General features: G+C 37.8%; 1 protein-coding gene across 1 annotated transcript; it reads right to left on the bottom strand.

Annotated features, from left to right (window-relative positions):
- Window positions 1–2063: 2063 nt before the first annotated feature.
- On the bottom strand, window positions 2064–22988 carry LOC125226784 (protein Wnt-1). The gene is made up of 4 exons (XM_048130873.1): window positions 22863–22988; window positions 16015–16277; window positions 6259–6557; window positions 2064–5439 (listed from the first exon to the last, which is right to left on the bottom strand). Exons 1-4 carry the CDS (start codon window positions 22952–22954, stop codon window positions 4915–4917), a joined length of 1179 nt encoding a protein of 392 aa, XP_047986830.1. The 5' UTR covers window positions 22955–22988; the 3' UTR covers window positions 2064–4914.
- Window positions 22989–23691: the final 703 nt, after the last annotated feature.

Genomic DNA, 23691 nt, shown 5'->3' with positions numbered 1-23691 from the left:
GACCACCAACACAGACTGACTTTTCACTTTCGACACTTGGAAACATCCGACAATCAACATTATAGCTGAGACGCAAAGTTGAGTTTCCGTGTATGTGTACCTCTTTGTTAGAAAATGAAGCTGTTTCAGAAAAGTTCGCGCTATCTGAACGCGCTACGGTTGCGGTCGCAATAAAATAAAATGGCGGAGATATGACAGTATTCGCTGCATCACTGAGCGCGAGCATAAATTTTAAAAGGTAACATCATATATTGAACTGTGGACAACCCTGGACGCTGTTTTCGAATGCTCCACTACGTATCCTGCAACGTCGGAGAAAACGGACTATAAACTTAACAGGGTTACTCATAAGAGGGAAAGAGATATCGAGACATGGGAATCATGACCCGATATGTAATAGTCGATGCAAAGTAAGACAGACAAGGTGATGTCGACAGATAAATGTCTAATCGAGATGTAATGTCTTGTAGGTTCGCGGTAATAATAATATGTCATGCTGTGAGCGTAATATGTGATGTAATTGAGTGGCCAATGGAACAACATTAAGAAAGGTAGGTGCATTATTTTGCTGATCGGGAAGTATTCTTGGGTTGTAAATTTGACGGGTGTGTCCATAATTTCTCAATTATTGGCTCCCTTCTCTTTGCTTTCATAAGTGTTCAAAAGGTCTATCAGCAGACATTAAGTAAGATGTAAAGATATGTACTTAAACTAAGTACCTAAGTATGAACTCTGAGGTCGCTGTATGCCACGGTAGTTAATTTATTATTGTTGCTGTTACTTATAGAGGTTGGACTAAAACAAAACTATAAAAGAAGTAAAAATTGAGAATACACCAACATGAAGATCGGTTACGCTCCGTAGCGAACAAACCATGATGACTCGTGAAATCGTCCAAAAGGAGATGACCACTCTCCGCTACGGAGCGTATTCAACGATTTGCATGTTGGCTAAGCGCTTTTAACCCCTACTACCTATTATGCTGAGGTATATCTATATTATCTGAGAAGTACCTTACCTACTACCAGCCTGTAGTAAAGCCTGACAAGATTTTATTTGACCCTGAAGAAGTGTCGCTACAAAACGTTTTCATATGGCAATAAAGTGCGGACGTCATATATATTGGGGACAGTGTGTACTGGTCTCGCGTTAATATTTGTAGAAAACTAAAACGGTTTTAGAGAACAAAAATTTAATAAGCAAGGTTTGAATACTCGCTACTTGTATCCGCACAGCCTAAAATACACATGAATCTTGTGCCTGCATCGAAGTCGTCAATGTTTATTTTCTTTTTGCGTGAGACCTTGTTTCGTACTGGTAGCAATGATGGAACAGCCTCCTTATTTCTATAAATATTTTTCACGGCAGAGCTACAGACACCTTAAATAAGAACAAAAAATATATTAAGCTTAATCGAAACCAACTAATCAATACAGGAGAACCGCACTATAAACCGTCAGTACCGGACATGTCAACAACCGATTTCGGAACATTATCATCGAAATGCTGTGAAATCGTTCATCCTTTTTTGTTGTAATTCATTTTTCACATTAAGTATAATTATTTTCACTTTTTCAATATTATTTTGGGCATATTTGCGATGAAACCGTTAGGAAATTTAAAATCTTTTCTTCTTGTTTATATCATTGACATTCGATGGCTTTCGATGACGGGTGTCAAATAGTAATCCTTGCCAGTAAAAGAAATTAATTCTGCTGAAAATCCGCAACGTGGCGAGGGTCAAATAAAAACTTGTCAGGCTATATAAAACTAATGGTAATGACTACTCGTTTTTGATTCTGTTAGAAGAATTTAAATCACTAGTAGTGGAGATATTATTGAACGAATTTCACGAAATTTAATGGCCGAGATTCAAAAATTCGGCCCCCAGTTCGGATTCGGAAAGAAATATTATAAATAATATAATTAAGCGAGGAAATACTTATTAGTCGCTTAAATTTTATTATTTCTTTGTCACAAATGTTTTATGCCAACTAAGTTGCCGGTAAAGGTGATTTGCAGAAGTTGGATAGATGGGAATAAAACAGAGTCAAATTTTTTGATTGATTTGTATTTTTAGTAACAACTAATCAATATTTTAATTATAAATAGATACTGCTAATGTACAACCAATACTATAATAAAATGTGTCAACCCCAAAAGTGGTCATTGGACGAAATATAATTTCAAAAGGTACATTTCTTTATACAACAATAGTGAGATTCAGAGTTCAGCTGATTTCAATTGTATTTTACCTAAGATTTACAATTAAAATTTCTACTTTCTCATAAATAACTTAAAATATCAAATAAGAGTTTATTTACATGCGTAAAATTAATTTAAAGAACTGCATTTTATTCGGAGAGTTTTTAAAAAGTGATAAAACTGTCAAAAATAAAAAGGAAAATATTTAAAATGGCACCAATTATATTTGATCTGTTACTGGTTGTTTTAAATTAATGTTAAAATACTTTTATCACAATAGATTTCATGTTAAAATTCAAAACAATGGCTTTACAAATCCGTCATGGATATTATAACTACGAAATTATAAAATACTTCAGTCTTTTAAGTCCTCGTGGTTACCACTCGGCTCTACACAATACAACTTACATTGCCACTGGTTAACTCGAATCAGCACATACAACATCGAAATCATCTAATTTTGAATGCAAAACGTGTTTGCGAATCGGGAAAGAATAATTTACATTTGATTAGGAATCATTAATCTAGTTTAGATGAATCTTCATAATGAAAATCTTTACATTTAATGATAACATGTAGTTTAATCAATACTTTTTTTTATCTAGGAACTATAAGTTAGTGTGTCTTACAAAGCGACAATTCAAAACTGCCTATGGCAATAAGTGACTTATACAATATATATGTTTTAGTCTATAGGTGAAGAAAGTTGCTAATTTCTTTACATTATGTAATTTAACTTATAGGCCAAAAAAATGGATTATTATTGCCAATAAAAAATAGAAAATGAAAGTAACTACACACAAAATGGAAAGGTTTTCTTTATGCCGATTCATCTAATCATTCATTTACTTTAAAGCAATATTTTAAAGTAAATTCATGCGTAATAAAAACAAGTTTTTCAATAAATATTAAAAAGAAACCTATGGCAATACGTTTGCCATAACGTCCTTACACGAAGGCTCAGCAGGGTTATCTATTACTTACTGGCTAACTATTTTATATCACATATCACGTACGATATATTTTCATAATAAATCCCTTTGAGGCAAACTATCGAATTCGGACAGTCAGGTTTAGTACGGTTATTGGGACATTGAGTATTGCCTTATATCCACTGAGATTGGGAACGCCACACCAAGAGCACTTTACGCCGATCAGCTATCTCGTGTTATGTAATAAGGATTCAGGCCTGCCGCGAGACACGAAAGTAGAAATCTGACTGACTGCCTCTATTACTCGAATGTACATGAATGACAGACAGACGTTCCAATTACTGCCAAATACTCAGATTAATATCTGAGAGAATGTTCCCATTCGTAGGAAGCTGAGGCGTAATGCAAACACTATTTTTAACACAAGAGCACATCTAGGAAATAGCTATTTGTTCTTAAATGCTCTTGGCAATTGTGACAGCAAATTTGATTTACGATCAACTACAGAAACGTCCCAATTTCAATGGATACATCTGGTATCCTTCAATCTGTCATCATCATTATTATTCATTATTCATTAGTGGAAACAAATCAACGGTGGTCTGTTAAAATTATCAGTTAATTAATCAATTTGTATATCGCATGCATCAATCAATAGCTTTGTAGATACTTCTACTAAAATCCGTAAAACCGGCACAATATAAAGTTACTAAAGTAACACACATGCTTTACAGGGGACATATATAAGGACAGCGTATATGGACGAGCATAATGTATAAAATGTACAACACGTGTCAGCTCGCGTGCGTATTATCTCGACTATCGGACGCAGCACGCATACAATATTATACGTATAATACTGATTATTTAATTCGTTTAATATTTAATTAAAATTCTCGAGAGCGTTTATCTCGTAATGTGGGACACTTTTACGACGACTACTTGCGGGCTGATAACAGGCTCCCGGCGTCCGCGAAGACACCCCATGCCTTCGGAATAAGACACAAATTCCAATAACAAGCCTAATTATAATATTAAAATTATATTTATAAGATAATTTCGCTTTTGATGCAACAGTTATACGTGCGTGCACAGGAGGATGCATAATATAACTAATTAACCCGATATAATCATTGCAATTGTTATATCCAAGTATAACTATCCGCAAAAACAAAATCTATCTATTATACACAACTTTGAAGTGATATTAAGAAATATCAATTAAAGTCAGAATAAGCGTAGCGTAGGTGTCTCCAGTCGGAGCGCAGTCAAACGGAAATAATACGTATAGGTACCATATCTAAAATAAATAAATTATACACCTGACTGCATAAGGAAACCAATAAAACCAATTCCGATCGTACCGGGGATGACAGGCTGACAGAAACAAATCGTCATTAACTGGTCTCATTAGTTTCCGAATGACAGTGTTCACAAAAAATAACGTTACTAGATCACATGTTCGCACTTAATAGCCAAATAAATTAACTGGGCGAGTGGGCCGAGATTACTACACAGAATATCGCTTATTTTAATTTCACGCCGGATCAATTATACGCGTAGAAAAGAAGAAATAAACAGTGATATAGAACTATTTACATAAGTCAACATGAATTACGATTTCGTCGACTCCGATAGAAGAAAAAGTGAAGCGATTATATACACGGTCCGTTATCTGCCTCGGAGCACTTTAAACGGGTCCACTCTCGAGTCCGAGTCACAACCACCAGAATTTCTAATCACAAGTGTAACTGGTACACAGTCCGACGTCTGACGCCTATAAGCACGTGTGGACCTTCTTCTGCGTATGGCAGACCTTGCACTTGACCTCGCAGCACCAGTGGAACGTGCAGTTACACCGCTCCACGACGGTCATCTCTACCGTCTTGAAGCCGCGGCCGCAGCACATGAGGTCGCAGCCGTCGACGCCTATGCTTGTCTCGTTGCAGGTGCGCCCATGCGTACCGGGTATGCCCAGTCTCGGGTTCTTTTCGCAGAATCCCGGCGAGGCTTCTAAGTAGACCAGGTCTTTGACGCCCGGTGACTTGTGGTCGGGGTTGTGCGGCCGCAGCTGGAACCCGTACCGGTTGCGGCGCGGCACGCGGTGCGGCGCCGCGTCGTTGCGCTGCACGGGCGCCTCCTCCGCGTTGTGCATCATGACGCGCGACGCGCCGTCGAACCGGTCCTTCAGCGCGTCGCCCACCGACCGAAAGCTCGGCAGCCGCATCCAGCACGTCTTCACCGTGCAGGAGCCGGACATGCCGTGGCACTTGCATTCTTGCCGCATCTCCGTTTGCACGTGCTGCCAACAAAATAGTATTATTAGTACTGTATTGCCGCTGCGCCTAGGAGGGGGTCTCGATAGAAGCATTAGATTTATAATGATGTACGAATATCTTTAAATTCCTTCGATAAGCGTCGATAGTAGTGATCGATGATTCCTAAGCGCACTCCGTCGATCGCATCTCACGATCGAGCAAATTGTTACAAATCGTGAGGAGGTGGGCCGGTCGTCACCGCGTGTGGACCGATCATAAATCATGCTCTAGGGACATTCATCATTCTTAGAAGGTAGATAAATGACGTGAGGACGGAGACAGTAAATATTTTACTATCCCCGAGCGCTGGCGCTTCGTAGAACGCGGAACGCGTATTTATTCATTCACATTGTACGGTCGAGTGTCCAAATATGTGTAAAACAATCGATGGAATGTCGTGAATATTCATCAGGTGGACACCCAGTGCGTGTGTCGTGACAGGAATTAAGCGCGTGGCTTAATGATGCGGCCGGGTGGCTCGAGGCACCCGTCGTCCCTTTTTGATGAATTTTAGGGGGGAACAGACAGTGGGTATGCAAATGGTGGGTGCGGTGGGAGGGAGCTGCGCGGGCGCAACGAATGGGTGGCGGGCGCGCCGTACGGCCCGCGGCGTAATTAATGCACGGGCGACGCGTCAAGTGGCGAGGATCGATCGTCACCCGTAATGGTAATGTAAACACGCCAGACGACAATGCCCATCGTTGGCTCGATAGCCGATTGTTTTATTTAATGGATGTTTATGAGGTGCTACCGGCTAAGTGGCTATTGGATAAGCGTTGATGGATGGAGTGGGGTCGACTTACCGCTCGGCCGGCCTCGTTGTTGTGTAGGTTCATTTTTTCCCGGAGCGTTTTGCCGCGCTCACCGGTGTCGACGAATTCGCGGCTGAAGCGGAAGCCGAAGCCGATGTTGTCGCTGCAACCGCCCCACTTCCAGACGCGCACGTTGGCGGCGGCTGCGGAGCGGCTGCGGTGCGGTTGCCGGTCGACGTGCGAATAGTCGCACGTGCACGACTCGATGGCGCCCTCCGCGCACGCGCGCGACACCGCGTGCGCTACTCCTGCGCTCGTTATCGCGTATATGAACGCCGTTTCTCGGCAACCTACGACAACAAAATACAAATTAAAGTATACATTTTTACATTAAAACCACGACGGGAAAGTAACCAGGACAACCGTGAAAATCTAAATGCGCAAAGGCATAGCATAACAGCATCCTTTGCAATACCCGCCTAAGGACAAAAATCCCGAATTGCCGAATTTAGATTTTCGGATTATTAGCTAAGATAAACATAGTTTCATAACTCCCATAGCATTTTATAATCAATAACTAATTATGTCGAGTTAACATTAAAACGAATATGCACTGCGGTATGTGAACGGAATGGTTCAATACATTTCTCAACTTGACATGTTTGGCATTTCATACAAATTAATTCGTTCCAATAACGGAGGGCCTTATTTTAATTACATTTATCGCGAAGGGTAGGAGAGGTATTAAAATATTTCAAAACGAGTCGTAAACAAATCGTATATGGCGCAGACCCCGTGGCACGATCGGTATTAGGTTAATTATATTGAGGTACCCATTGTCGTTTTATGAATTTATGGGTATGTTAATTAAAAGCGGGGACGACATTCCGAGCAAACAGAATAAGTCATGTTCGGCTCAGATTTAAGACGGAGTTTGAGCATAAAGCGAGCATCGCAGGCCCATTCATCCAGGACGACGGCGCATCCCGTATCGAATGCTATAAATAATTAATGGCCGGCATTAGAATCAAATACTCATAAAATACAATTAAAAGAGAGAGGGTATCTATATCTCCACGATTCAAAATAAAGAAGTGCCTTACCTACCCGAGAGATTATAAATTTGATCATTACAAGTGGTACGCGCGTCGATTCCTCTCTCTTAATATCGATTTAATAACCCCAGTACTCGATTAAAGCGAGCCCAACTCTTTGTCTACGCAACGAGACGATATTATTAACGGACCCGAATGAATAATGAATGACCGCCTAGCCGTCGAACATAATTAAATTTACATTCGTTTAAAAAAATGTGCATAAACTTTCTCGGCTGTCCCGTATGGACATTATCTCGTTATTAATTCGCGTATACATTGTAATTTTACGGCGTAATGCGTATTAATAAGTCTGGTATTGTTAGCGTGGCTCTCATTAAGGGGTCTTGCGCGTCAAGGCCGGGCTGGCATTCCTCGCGGGCTATAAAACCCTCGATCGCTCACGAGATAGGCCCTCGATTAACGTAAAATTAGCAATTAATGCGGGCCTAATGCCGCGCCGTGTCACCTCCCGCCGGACGAGCTGGGCCCCGACGCCTTAGGTGGGCTACCGGCCACCTCCCGGCTCTGTAAAAACGAATCACTCCTTTATGGATGTAAAAATAATAAGGAACGCGTATTTGTTGTTATTTATATCAAAAATATGTGGAACGAGCCCGGAGCGCCAGCGTTATTAAGGACTCAATAAGCAAATGAAATCATTTTTTTATTGAGATGTCATCGTGCACCGATATAAATTACGGGACGCACACTGCCGCTCGGGCCCGCTTTTTGTTCGCTTTGGGATGTTATACAAAAGTATTTTATTCAGCAATTACTTTAGACGTTCGACTGGGAATTTTAATGTCAATTTCGCCATCATTCAATGCTCGGACGAAATTAATTCACGGTACAGAATACGAATACGAGCATCGCAGAGCGGGGCATTTATCTTCAGTAATGACTTGGAAACGTTCTCTCGCATTAACTATAACGAATAGGTGCGGGCCAATTAAATATGGCACACGTAAATAACAATCGTTGTAACTTTCGGCCAGTGCCCGTTAGTTTTATAAACAAACTCTCTTTTATAACAAGTAATAAGTTTTTTATCTTTATCATCACAAGAGCGGGATTTATAGTTGTGTTATAAAACGGTAGAGGTCTGGTCCAGCCGAGTGCGGAGGTCTGCCGGCGGGGCGCCGCAGGTGCCCGACCACGTGCTGCGTCCAACAAACGGCTTCATAACGCGTAGATATCTGTCCACACATCTGTCAACAGACATCTGTGAATGAGAGCCCGCTGAGATTTTAATGCCCCCTCTTTCTTGACCAATACGACTAATTAATAAACTGCGCGTTTTAATCGCTCTGTCACAATTTTCGAGGCTTCCAAAACAATGATTCACTCAGAATAACTTTACGTGCGAGACAATATTTGCTCAACTATAAATAATTGTGCGATTTGCGTCCGTGACCAAGCCCATCGGTTTCCCGGCACAAAGCCGATTGTCGCGTTTTGCGAATAAATCGCGACGTAGAAAAATTATGACAGATGCAAAGAGGCTTCATCCGAGAGGCCGCATTAGTCACGGTATTAAATAAAATGTAAATGTCCTTCGGGCCTAATTAACCGCCCAAACAACTCTAATCCGACACCGGCCATACGTACGACACGGACAATAGGGCCTTTAAAATAATCATATTAAACGTACCCTATTATTTTATTATGGCAATTTCATCCCATCAAATCGCAGTCAAATAAGAACAAACATGAGTAATGTTAATCTATAAAAGTAAATTATTATTATAACTGATAATAAAGTGCTGTCGGTGGATTATCTGCGCGGATAATGAATGGTGCGCCGTACGGTTTACAGCGAGCAGCGAGCGATAATTCCATCCCCAGGATTGGCAGTTAAGGCGAGGCGTTGGGAATTTATAAAAGTCAAAATCTCGTAAATCCGATCGGCCATCGCTCGTGCGAAATAAAACTTAATCACTGTTGACGCTTGACGAGCACCTGGCCGCGGCGAATCACTCAATAATTCAATATTAATGCACTAATTAAATACGTCTCTGTCCGCATTAAGTCATCACGCCTAAGTGTTGCCACAAGATTAATAAGAAGGATTGACTTATGACGGTTCGCGCGTCGCGCCTCTTGTGCCTTATTATTTACAACGACTTACATTATTCAAATTTGATGGGACGTAATTACTCAAAACAGAGATAAATCACTCTTTTATAAAAGGTGCCTCGGCGTTTGACCGGTTTGGAGCGCGGCTCTATCGAACTATGATGAACTCATTACAGATTTGTATTTACCTATACAACGTTTTACTGCCGCGTAATGACATTTTATCTTCAGCAGCGAGAGAAATGACTTCAATTCGTTTCGTCGAAAAACACATAAAAAAATTACTCAGTAACGTCGACTTAAGGTGCCGTTACAAAAATGAAAGGAACCTGCAATGGTAGCTAGCCATTAAGGTGCAAAAACAAAACAAAAGTGAACTAGTAAAGGTAATTTTGCTATAAAAGCGCGTCGAGAATGGGGCAATAAAAAGCAATAATTCATTTTCGTTATGCCGTGTATGGGTGATAATTTCACATTGATTCCGCGGTCCGAGCCTTCAGTGCGACAATTGAGAATTACGTCGGTCGTATATCACTCATTGTGAGTGGCACAAAGCGGCTACCACTCGCCCGCTACCATCCGCCACCGCTCCCGGCCGTCCGCTTCCATTCCCATTGCCATTCACAACACAGACAAAGACATTTGTTTTCAAACTCGAAAAAAACTACCGAAAATAATTCCGTTTCAAGTGAGCTGTCAATAAACAATAACGGGCAGCTCGAATTGAAACTTTTGATAGGTCGTAATTTCGCAAGACAAAAACGAAAATTCCACCAACTTTTTGCCTTAGCGGACCACGCGAGTAGAATAAAAACGAAGCGACGAAACTTCTGTATCTTAAAAACAATTCAAACGCCACAAAACCTAAAACGCTTATCTAATTGAGCATTAAATATTTCGTCGAGCGCATTTTGTATCCATTTTATTTTGTGAGTCGATCGTTTTATACGTTTTATCCACCCACGGCGATGGAATCTTGGGAGCCGATATTCGAAACACTTCAAAACAGGAAATATTTGAAAAAAGGTCGGGTTTTATTGGGCGAGTTACCTGCTATTAGGCGATGTTAGGTGTAAACGCGGCTTCCGTGGAGCTCGCTAAACTACTCGGCGGGAGGGCTCGGGCTCCACGGGGACCCATATATTTCTCTATTCTCGACAATAACACGCGGCATAAAGGCCCGAGCGCATTGTGCCGTTGTCATCATTCGTGTTAATGCGATCCTTGAGGTTTGCACCACAATGGGGTGAAGACGTCTCGCCCGGTGTCAATGCTGCGACGACGTGTAAATTAGTAATTATTCGCGCCCTTCCGGGCGGTCTTTGTGAGCAGAGCGGTAATTATGTCGCGAGACAAACTCTTTGTCAGCCGGGATTGGATGAGCGTTTTCTGTTTAGCTATGATTCGCAAGCTTCATTAACGGCCGCCGCCCCCCGCTGCGATCGCCTGCGTTTTTATGCGTTTCTCAAATGGAGGTAATTGCAAAGTATAAAAAGTTTATCGTTGATATTTGCGGCAGTAACGCGCGGCCGCCCCGGTGCGGTGCGCGTACGCTTAATAAAGTAATACTCTCTAAACACACACGCATATAACATAAATTTTGTAATCGCTGAGGTTTTTTTAATCAGTGAAATTATAACTACGGTGGTCTCCGAGCGCTTTTAGCGAGGTCTTTTATTAAGGGATGTATATTATGAGTAAATAAATAACTCATAATATACATTCCTTAATAAAAGACCATGCTGACAATCGACTATAATATACATAATTTTGACATAAAGATAATATTATAAATATAAACCCTTTTAATAGGAAAGTTGTATTTCTATGTATAAAATAAATTTGTTCTGTTCTGTTTTGAAGATCGAAATTAAATCGCAACCTGTTATACCATTTCTCGTAATTTCCGTTTAAATAATTACCATTAGGTCATAAAACTATTCTCAAATCGGTGATAATTATCGCTCGCGTGCTCAATTACTTTAAATTGGTTCTGTCTCAGCAATTTACATGTTTTATTTAAATAAATAATCCGGATCTGGACCGATAATAATTCTTTTGATTTACCAATCCACACAGACCTGTCTCGCCGCGGGGTAGTGTCGACCCTGAAACGTTTCTTTTTTCCAACTAATGATCATTAATATTGAGTAAACATATAAATCTAATTGCGATTTGTTACCAATAACCTTACATGAATATTTCATAAGTTAAATGGTTTATGGTCTCGTTTACGAAGCCTTATTAAGTGCCCATTAATGTTCGACATAGATATTGTGCTTGGAACCTTTTCCAACTTGACCGTGGAGTTACACAATTCGTAGCGTAGAAAGGATTCGAATGAACGGACCGACAACAAAGAATGACTCAATCTCCATTCACAGCGGTAGTTAACATTCCCTAAAAACGTGAGCGCACATTAAGAATAGCATCTTTCACTGCATTCGGAGCTAATAGAAACATCGTTTACCGCAAACGTTTGGACATTTCATTAACACGGGTTCAATAACCGGAGCGCACTCCGGTCCAAACGGATGGCCCCAGATATCGACGAATTCAAAATAAGATCGAATTAGCTGGAGATATGGAAGCGAACGCTCTTAATTTTGAAGATAACCCCGTAATGCGGGCGCGCCGACCTCCGATCTAAGGAAAGCTTTCCGATATTACTTTTTATTTATGTTTTAATCAAAGCCAGACACTTTTTACACGATTGCGCAAGAAACGTGTTTATAAAAAGAGTATGTTACCTGAGTCGAATCGCTTACTAATTAACTTATCGAAATGTTAATTTCTATTGTGCATCGAATTTGAATGATCATTCACTAAAGTCCCTCAGTTTGCAAACAGCGCAAAAAGCCTGCGAACGACAAAATTGAATTACAAACTGGCTTTTTTGCTGTTTTTATCGAATAATGCTCTTAAAAGACCAGATGTTCGCGAGCTCATAATAAGGCATATCGCGTACAAAGCATCGAAATCGGACACCGGAGATGGAACAACCATGATTCGGGCAACAAAGTAACTGTTTGCAGTTAAGTAACTTGATTGTTGCGCAAATGTGGATCTTAATGGGTGTGGATAGAGGGCATTGTATTTTTGGTGGACGGTGAAAGTTGTTTGGTTTTTTTAGGTCCGTGCGAGTTTAGCGAAGTGTCTACAAGATGTAGATGTTGTGACTCTTGTTTACACACACTAGAGCTAATTTACTGGCCGGTAAATTAGCTGGGCTACTATTATTTCTCACGATTACTTTTGATAAGGTCATTCTAGGTGTTAGTCAATGTCTATCCAATTACTTGTTTTATTACTTGAGTCAATGAACTCAGGGCCGTATTCAGTAAGGAATTAAACGCAACATAGTAGACCGATTTTCATGAGACATGGCTAAGAAAACTCCCGACTTACTCAGCTTTCAGACAAGAAAAACTAAATCCAAATCGGTTCATCCGTTCGGGAGCTACGATGCCACAGACAAGACACACACACACACACACACAGACAGACAGACAAACAGACAGACAGATAGACAGACAGACACGTCAAACTTGTCACATTTTTGCGTCGGGGGTTAAAAACTTAATAAAATCTTTTCATTGGTGTATATTTAGTGCGCTCTGACCCTTTTTGCGTTTATAATGATTTAATATGACTGTATCATTTTATAAATAAAATATGTATATTTGTTTTGTATGTGTAAAAACTGTTCATAAATATTGCTACAAACTAATATTGTAAGTGCTGCCAGCTATTGAGATTCGATATCACAATCACGCTAAATAATTTACTATGCTTGGCCTGAGAAGAACCAGCTGTTAATAACATTTATAAGAATAAAAATAAATAAAATATACTTTAAATGAATCGAATTATGAATATTTATTTAAAAAAAATGATTCATCAGAACAACCAGTTATGTATCAGTTGTGGACAGACAAGCATATAAATGATACAGGAGGGCAATTTTTGAATCTCGCGTACGGGATTTTGTCACTAAAATACCGGTTGAGAACGGTGACTTGCTAATTATTTTCAGTGACAATTTTCTGAATTCGAACGCGTGAGACTCAAAAATCGGCCCCCAGCTTTTAAAATGTAGTATTTATCTTTTCATACTGATTATATGAATGAGACAAATGGAGAAATTATATATGTTGAACATAAACGTAAATATACAAATAAGTAACTTGACTAAACACATAAATATGTGAATTGAAACCTACCACAAGGAAATCAAAAGCATACAATTACTAAGCGAATCAAGAATCAGTAAAGAGTAAACTACTCTCATCAGGGCGACAACTTTAATGACAGCCTTTAGAATGATACAATGAGTAAAACACTGTCATTACTCCCCGTCTGCCATTATAATCTCTGCCTGAAGTTTATTTATCTATAGCGTTAATACGAGCCCCAGTATACCAGTTTTTGACTTATATATTACTTCGTAAGGACTTGGCACACGGGCGCTAAAATTTTCCGTGTTAGGAACAACACTTTGCACAATTGCGAGTCAAGCGTGCAGTCTATGCGACCAACCGCGTGCGTGATGCAAACTCCTCGAACAAGAGAAGGGAATGTTGAGTCAAAATTCAAGTGCCCTATCCTTACCCTAGAAATCTTTGGTACCAGTATTGTGGAACTAATGGGGATCTATTTGCTGATTCGTATCTATTGATAATATCGCCCATTCAAATCGAGTAAATGGAGTCTACGGTGCCACTGGTGCCAGTACTGAGATTATGGGATTTAATGCGTTGCTGATCCTATGTTCTTAACCAAACCAGTATATACGTGAGTTCTGATCACAAATACTTGATTCAGGTTTTGGGGTACAGTTATATTGGTTATAAGATTTGGGAATAACAGGAATATTTGCGGAGCGTCCAAGCGGAACTGTTGTAGGATAATGGCGATTTTGCGATTTAAGGGGTTCCATATTACGGAATATACTCGTACTTTTGGATTAGGTACTTATGCAATATGGTGATATAAACTTAGACGATTTTTATTTGTTATTCACTACAATAAAACCTATTCGCGTACATTTTCCAGGACTATGCTGTTCTGATAGAGGTCAATATAAAACTTATTTTTAACCGACTTCAAAAAAGGAGGAGGTTCTCAATTCGACTGAATTTTTTTTTTTTTTTTTTTTTTGTATGTATGTTACTCGATATCTCCGAGAATCGTGGACCGATTTTCAAATTTTTTTTTGATCGAACGGGTACAACCCCGAGATGGTCCCATTGGCACCAAGTCGGGGTCTGATGATGGGATCTTGGAGAAATCGAGGGAACTCTTCAAATGTTATAGGCACATGTAATGTTTTTAGTGTATTTTTCAAAGGTACACCAGTATTTACGCCTGATGGTAATAATTTTATGTGGCTGAGCTGAGCTGATGACGGAAGGTCAACTCCTCAATGGTTAGGAGTTAAAGGATAATTCTTTCACTACTGTACATATATTCGGACTGATACATATAATATCACTAGGAAGCACTAAAAATCAACAAATAAATTAACCTTTTAACAAAAAATAAAACCGCCTTCAAAAAAAGCGTGTTACAAATCACGGAGAAACTAAAAAGCCAAAAATAATAAACCTTCGAATTCAGATTTCTTATCGGATTGCAATAATCTAAACATCCAAATTATAAACAAATCAATTATTTTTGGAGTCGGGGCCAGCCTGCGTATGGTTGGGTGGGGCAAACAGGTAATAGCAAGGCGACGAACAGGTCTGGTACCGACTACAAAAATAATTGATTTGTTTATAATTTGGATGTTTAGATTATTGCAATCCGATAAGAAATCTGAATTCGAAGGTTTATTATTTTTGGCTTTTTAGTTTCTCCGTGATTTGTAACACGCTTTTTTTGAAGGCGGTTTTATTTTTTGTTAAAAAGTTAATTTATTACTTTTGTAATAAGTACATACTCGTAGTTTGATAAGTAAACTACACTTTGTGGTAGGGTAGGAACAACTATGTCCGTGATCGTTTATCAAAGTTTATTTGAAAATAAAGTAAAGAATCAAGGTATTTCGATTTCATTCAATCATGTATTGAAGATTAAAAAACAAACTAATTTGCCAATACTCCTGCCTATCTAACAAATGAATTGCAACTCTATTGAGTCGTCAAAAGGTTCAGTTACTAAAAACCCTAATTAAAATCAGATTCCCTTTAACAAATTTAAAGGGCTCCCGTCACTCGGGCACACGTAATTGATCCCGGATGTTTTATCTTGATGAGCCTTTATTCCCCCGCTACCCCATTCAAGATACCATCTAAAGGGTTGCTTACAAATATCACTTAATTTGTACCCACTCTTTGTTACTTAAACCCTCCATTTTTTAAAAGCATACATTTCAATTGCAAGTTTTTTAAGTCATCGGTAATCTGCTCTTCTCCAAAAAGACTCTTATCGACTTAGTTTTTTGACATTTGTTTTGAGATGAAATTGAGACAAATGAATGTCGCGTGTTCATAAAACGGCTGTTTAAGTTTTAGCACTGGTGTCAAGATTGTGATTTGGGTAGGTATTAAATCGTCAGATTGATTGTAAAAATTGTCTTAATTGGCAATTATTTCTACAATAACTTTGATACAGTTACGAAAACGAGACTCACCTTTGTCTACAATTTTGCCGAATAAATTCTTCCCTCTTAGAAAATTTCTCGTTGAACAGTTCCATCTTCTATATTTGAATTGGTGCTGGCACTCTGCGACAGCCATGCTGGCTCCCTTAGCGACCGCGGCCAGAACCCCCGGGTTCTCCCGCGCCAGTCGCCTCTGCTTCCTCCTCAACGTGGCGTGTACCGCCGGGTCCATGTACAACACGCCCGGAGATATAGGCGACAAATTATTTGGCTCCCCCGCTTTGGCGATACCCCTGAAACAAAACCAAAAGCTACAAAAACGATCCACTTTTGTCACCGTTGCAAAAGACAATGGCACCCCAAAAAAACATAATCCCAACGCCACTTAAGGCCGGGTGCTCGAAATGAACTGCTCATTTGAAAAGGTAAAGACAACAAACAATTGACGACCGAACTGTCAATCCGCAGACGTTTAGATAAATATTTGCGTCGTGCATTAATCTCGGAGGGCCCGAGTCAACAGGCAGAGCGATCGAGATCACGACCTGTTGACTCGTCCTCGGCTCGAAAACTTGGTCTTCGCCCACAAAAAAACCCGGAGCACTCGCCGGCCGCTCTAAACGCTGGAAATGGTATTACTTTTCTATTTGTTTTTCTTTGTAGTCGAGTGTTACGTAAATATGGACGCGTTCGTCGGAAATTCTCATTTCCTCTAAGAATTTGTGGAGACGCTGCGACACGGTTTTGTTTTTAGATTTTAAGGCTTTCTTTACTTTTAGTTCAAGATTTATGTGCGCTAACTTGTTTTCTTTAACTCCTTTAAACCTTTTTTGTCCTGGCTGTGACATTTGATTTGCTCTTAAACTTTTTGTTGCAGTCTGTCTGAATAAAATTATCCTAATAGTGTGCCAAACATCGGTGGCAATAAGATATTTCAAGATTCTTATCTAATGATTACATCAAATTTGAATAAGTCACATAAACAGCATTTAGTTCTTTATAGCAGGTAAAATAATCAACAGCAGTTAATTAACATAAATCAATTTTTTATTTTGTAACTCAATACTTTAATTAATTAATCTCGGATAATGCTTTTTTCAATACGAACATGCAAGTGCATTTCAAATCAAATATTTTATTAGTGCAATTTAATTTGTGCCTTTTTTAATATATGCAATACCAACGTGGTCATCAAAAAGTTACTGAACTTTATCATAACTTCCAAGGAGGATATGACAGTTTAAAAAGATCTTGATCCGATATTGGGTGCTACAAAAAAAATCGACACCTACAACTGCTTGGAAAACAAAGGATATTTGCCTGTCCATATATAGTTCTTGGCACTTGTCACGTCAGTAGGAAACTAAATACGGGCCGAGTTAAGGGAAAAAATCGTGAATGACTTTCACGAGCACACGAAATGTTTGGACAGCGATAAAGGCTGTATGAATGTGTCAAAATAACAAATATTGTCTTTGGCTTGGGCTCTTATTCGGGTAATTAAGCGTTTCCTTACGTTATGAAAGACGATGGTACTTTTATTCGTTCTAGTATTCACAGCTAAAACGCGAATTTTAGTGTTCACAAAATTTTGTTCACGAAGCACTTAGGTTCACTTTAGTTTTGCGATTAAATTAAGAACATTTTTCTTTTGTTTAAAGCTCAGTGAAAAATCGCGAATTACAAGTACCTAATCTATAGAATCAGGCGTTACTTTGCAGAAATCCATGATAATCTAAATCTAGATTTTTTTTTCTAATCCGCAAATAGATAACGTGCTGGTCAATCAGTGCTAACCCGTTATACTTACTTGCGCATTTTCGCATGCAATCATTGCAATGGCCGATGACAAGGCCGAGTGGAGAAAATAAGAAGAGTTGCCTAGCTCCTATGACGTTATTAGAGTAGGTACCTAAGTGAGACAAGATAAATAAAAAAGTAGGCTCACAACACTTATGAAGTAGGTTTACAGGTAAGGTCAATTTTAAATGTGACAATAAAACTTCAAAATCACCATGGAATACCCATACTCTAAACGATTTTGAACCAGTTTAATCGAGACGGGACAAGTCCAAACTCGAAACGGTCTAATAACATTAATATCAAGCCATTCGAGTATATGAAGCCATTCTGATGTGATGGTGACATTACATGAATGAATAATGCCATCTAATTGAATGAACATGAACGGTGAATGTATGTTGGAAAAGGTTAAGTATTAATAGATGAAATCGTATATGAAATAACGACATACTCGTAGCTGTAATTGAATTGAATGAATGGAAATTTTTCGTTTTATGATCAATTTGCGCGTTCGTTAGTAGTAAATGTCAATTTAAATAACTATTCAAGAAGCAAGAATTATTATTATCTGTCATATAAACGTTACTTGAAATATTTAGACGCGAAATTACAGATCTACGACATGACTCTGACTTTAATATAGGTAATAAGTACGTCACTTTTGGCACTTGTCAGATCCACATGGCATCTAAGTACTTAGAGATTTTTTTGGCAAAGGGATATTTGAAGTTCTTACGCCGTTATAACATTTCCACCACACCAACTGGTAAAGGCTCTCTTTTCTTCTGTTCGAAAACAGATAGCAAAATTCCATTTTATCCACAAGAGTGCAAAGTAATTTCATACAAATTTTAACTTGATGTCTTAAGCGGGCTGGTAGATTTTACCTATAAATGATGATTTTGAATCATACATATTGAATAAATTGATGGATTTGATTTAGTTTGATGTTTTATAGTCAGTATTTTGTTCGTGTTGGTATGGTGAAAAAAATTGTGTTTCACTCGGTGGCAAACTTTGATTAACCTTCTTAATATTGGAATCTTTCGCTTCCTCAGGTATCAATATTGGCACGTGCGGTTAAACAACTTAGCCCTCTTGTAAAACAAATAACAGAACTATTTTACTACCTTCAAGAAAGGCGCTCGGCAATGCTATATTTTTGCTAAGTCTTTGACAAAAATGTAGTTCGCACTTAAAGTTACAAGCAACCTCAATTGATATTTTAAAACGCGACGTTTAAATCTTTATAAACGGGCTCCTTATCAGAGTTATCGCGATACGGGCACGCGATTTCGTAGCGTTCCTGCTCCGGCGATATGTGATGAATACGAATTAGTTGAACAATTTCGTTTTATCTTATATCGCGGTGTGTAGGAGTTTTAATACTTAAGAAAACGGCCGCTTCACTGTACAAACGTAGGCCTTATTTCACTCTCTGAATATTGTTATTATGGAAAATATATTTTATAAGTAGGTACATTTGCATTGTACTTTATTCATAGCTACATATGCCATTACATTTGAATTTTTCCAAGTGTTTGATTATTATGAGAAAAATCGAAATAATACAATGTTTTAAATACCTGCCTGTGTGGTGACGGGTTAAGAATTTCACCACCCCCTTTCTTCCCGTGGGTGTCGTAGAAGGCGACTGTGGGATATGGGATATGGGTTAAATTGTGGCGTAGGCGAGAGGCTGGCAACCTGTCACTGCAATGTCACAGTTTCGTTTTATTTCAACCCCTTATTTGCCAAGAGTGGCACTGAAGCTTTAGTAGTTTCATGTGTTCTGCCTACCCCTTTATGGGATACAGGCGTGATTGTATGTATGTATGTATGTGTTTAAATACCTCTAATTTTAAAGTTTGGACATTACAAGTATCTATGTAAAAAGCGACCAACTTTTATATAACTATGTAAAAAGCAACCAAGTCTTACAACATAACTCAGTGGACTAGGACACCTACTTTTTGCATTGATAATAAAATCTACTTAGTCTCGTTTCAACATTCTAAATCGTGTCAAAATATTTGATATAATGGTACTAGGGAGGAAAATGGGCACTTACATTTGTATGAAGCTACTTTTGCGTGTTCTCTTCCCTCTTAAAAATAAAGCAAAATTTACCGCGTTGGTATTTCTCAAAGGTGTTTTTGCGGTTTCGCTAGGCGAGTTGAAATGTTCTGTTTTTAAGTGGTGGTTCCGGCAGATGGTTGGTTAATTAGCGAAAGGGGATTCATTTCCTTGATGACAAGAGTGCATGTCTCAAATTTATTTCTCATTGGTTAATAGTTAAAAAAAAACACTTATAAGCATGGATTAATTTTTGTTTTACAAAAATATATATTTGGTTGGTGTAATCAAAGATAAAAATAATCATAAAACCTTTTGAGGTGCATTGAAATATGATCCGCCGGCATAGTTATCATGTATTTTTTTACATGCATAATTTATGTATATTAATTGTGTTTACGAATAAATTAACTCTATTCTATTAAAATGATGAGAGAATGATTGGTTAGCATATCACATACTTAGATAATATTATATCACATACTTACATAATATGGATGTATTGTTGTCCGAAATAAATGCTTTCATTTCATTCCATTTCATTTCATTTATACAAATACTTAGGTACGTACAATGTACATTTAGAAATATTAAATCATTAATGTTATGTTGCCGTCGTAAAGAATTTAATTATAACTACTGTGTTATACAAGTTATAATGAATTTGCATGAAAATAACGGTTCATTAACAAAAACATAATTATAGTAGTAACTTTATTAGTTTATTAGTAGAGCAAACAATCAAGTTACGCGTAACGCGAGACTGTTAGTTCTGAAGCGTGATAAGGACTAAACGGCTTAAAAACGGATAGAAGCGGCTGTTATTTTATTCATTAATATAATAAATAATAATTTTTGAAAAATTATTGTAATATATTATTGATAAGTAATAGACACGCTTAGGTATGTTGGTGTTATTTGAAAATGGATGTAACTTTTGTATGGCTACTCGATTTATTATTTATTCTATTAAAATGAGTTAATAAGGCCTATTGAATATTTTTTTAGCTCTCATAAATATGATACCATTTTATTAAATAATTATAATTAACTATATTATTTACCTAGTTGTTTACTGTCCCTAAAATTAATAAGTAATAATATATATGTAGCTCCATGTTAGACAGATATATATGAATAAATAAATTATGAGTAGGTACCGTCGCAACATAACCGACGGCATTATTAATTTGAGTCCAGTTTTAAAAATTCAATCAGTTCTAATCTAACGTACTACATAATTAAGATATGTAGTTACTTTTTATAAATTTTAATATAACCATCATTTCCATAACCATCCAAAGGGGTAAAGCCATAAGTATTATGGGTAAACTTTTGCGCCAGAAACGATAAGGAGCGGGGTTTAATAGTTCATTTATTTGTAAATAATTTAAAAATTAATCCCGCCAAGGACTACCTTTGTTCCCTAAAATGTTGTATTTTCTTGGAATAACCAATAAATTGCATTATAATTTTAATATTATATCACTATTAGAAGATTAGCTAAGGCGGTTATAATTATGTCACTATGTTTTATCACTATGAATTATTAGAATACAATTTAACGACATTGAAAGGTAAATAACTTATCCAATGTAGGTATTCCTTTTAGGTATTTTTTGATGCAACTTTTAAGTATTTGAGTGTAAAATTACTTTATAATGTCCGTCTAAAAGATGACTATGTCTAGTCTAGTGTGGTATTAAGCAAGACATACCAGGAGCACAGAGATAGGCAGAGCAAATACAAACTAAATGCTCCCGTCCATCAACCGGGATCACTTGTCGGCTGATGTTGGAATAACCTTCCGCCGCCTATTCTTTATTACACACTAGCATAAACTTTACTACCTTTATTTGTATGAAATATGTGTCAGAAAGTGACGGTTTTATATGACATTTGAAAACGAACAATACGGTAGCTACCATTTAAATGATTTACTTGCTTTTAATGTTTACGTAAACAATTACTGGTAAATTAGCTATTGTAAGCTACTGGCATTAGTAGTACATATTACGTGTAATCGATAGCCGGAAGATTGAATGGAACGACCACTAATATTTTATAGCCGTGAACAATGAACTATAACTGAAATATTACTTAATGCATTACACATTTAGTGCGGAAATACAATCAACTATTTGCCGCGTTTCGAAATCTGTATAGGCATTTACGTTATAAGTTATAAGCAGTTATGTGTTACTTAATCATCATTGAAATATATAATCATAATTAAAAACGTTGTAATATAACCTCTTCACAACGTACCGATTGGTATAAATAACCTTTTAACTAAACCTACTAAGTACATCTGATAACTGTTTTATATTTTATAATATACCTAGTTTGATAACATTGTACATTTCAAGTTATAAACTTTCTATCAAATCTAAAACTCGAACCATCTCAGAAACTTAACCTAAAAAGTGTTTATCAGTTAAATAAATGACAAACCTAGACGATGTTATTTGTACAAATAAATCTTTATAATCCCTATCAAATCTAATGCAGCACTATTTATTACTTGTCACAACAAACCAAAGCCAAGAAGATTACATTAATTAACTTGAACATTTAAGATTTTGGTTTAAAGTCAATAATGTTTTAGTGGGCCATAACCCGCACGCGTAGCTTTCTTTTATGATTCGCTAATTATCACACTCGATTTATATGAGAAACATCTGGCTGTCAGCCGCCGGCAAACTAAACATAACTTTACTACTCACAAATACGAACTAAGTTCCCTAAACTTTGACTTCCACATGCTTAACCTTTTGATTTTAATGAACATTTTTAAGGTATGCTTAAAAATAATGTGACATGAGTACAATTCGGTAGTAGTTTCATTGATGAAAACGTCATATCTTAAACTACAAGTTATGTAGCAACTAGGACGATTTCATAACAGAAACTTTGTAAACACACAGCGATCTTCACTCAAACTCCTGCCTGCACAACCCTAGCTCAAAATTCCAAAGAGATAAACAGAGTGTACTCACCACCACATACTGCCGCGTCCTCTCCGAGGCTTGCCAGCGGCGTCGCACCGTATACACAGAACTGTGAACACAAATAACCACAAACACTTCATTTTAAGGGGCGGGAGCGGACATGAGCGCGGCCGGTCGTCGCACGGTCACGTCTGACGGCCGAGCGGAGCCTCGAGGCGGGCCCGCGTTGGAGGGAGGTCTCAGATCACCTGCCTACGTCCGATTGGTACGCGCCTTTTTTTTTCGACACATTGTATTAGGTCATTAGGTTGGTTATGCTGTTATGCAATTGTTGGATTAGACTAATGCTGTTTATATTTACGCTGCCGAAACATACTTAGGTTAATTGCTTAAGGTGATTGACCGGATTAAGTTGCGATTTAGATAAATTACGATGTTTAGTTTTAATGGTGTTGTTAATTAATCCTGGCTGTTTATAATTATGTTTATTGTGTTTGATTTAATCAGTATCTAGATAACACTATTGTATCACGAGTAATTAATAGATTATAAGTAAATATTAGTCCCAAATTATAAGGATTTTAATACACTCTAGTTTTAAGATATTTTCCAACACCCGGACCCGGACCACTGTAGGTATCATACTGTTTTGTGCATGTTATACCTACCAACATCATGAGCAGTAAAATTCTATGTTCTAACTTACAAGGCGTTTTTATATGTAAAGATTTAAAGACCTGAATGAACTAAGTACATCTAGATAGGAAGATGGCGGGCAATAGATCTAGTTTTTACTGAACGCTACGGATTCCATTGAGAGAAGGAAAAACCAACTGTGCTGTTCAGTAATTTATGGCATGTGGTTAATCTTAAGTAG

Source organism: Leguminivora glycinivorella, chromosome 6 (genome assembly GCF_023078275.1).
Source record: "Leguminivora glycinivorella isolate SPB_JAAS2020 chromosome 6, LegGlyc_1.1, whole genome shotgun sequence".
Lineage (NCBI taxonomy): Eukaryota > Metazoa > Arthropoda > Insecta > Lepidoptera > Tortricidae > Leguminivora > Leguminivora glycinivorella.
Note: the sequence above shows the minus strand (reverse complement) of the source record. Positions and strands in the feature narration are given on the sequence as shown.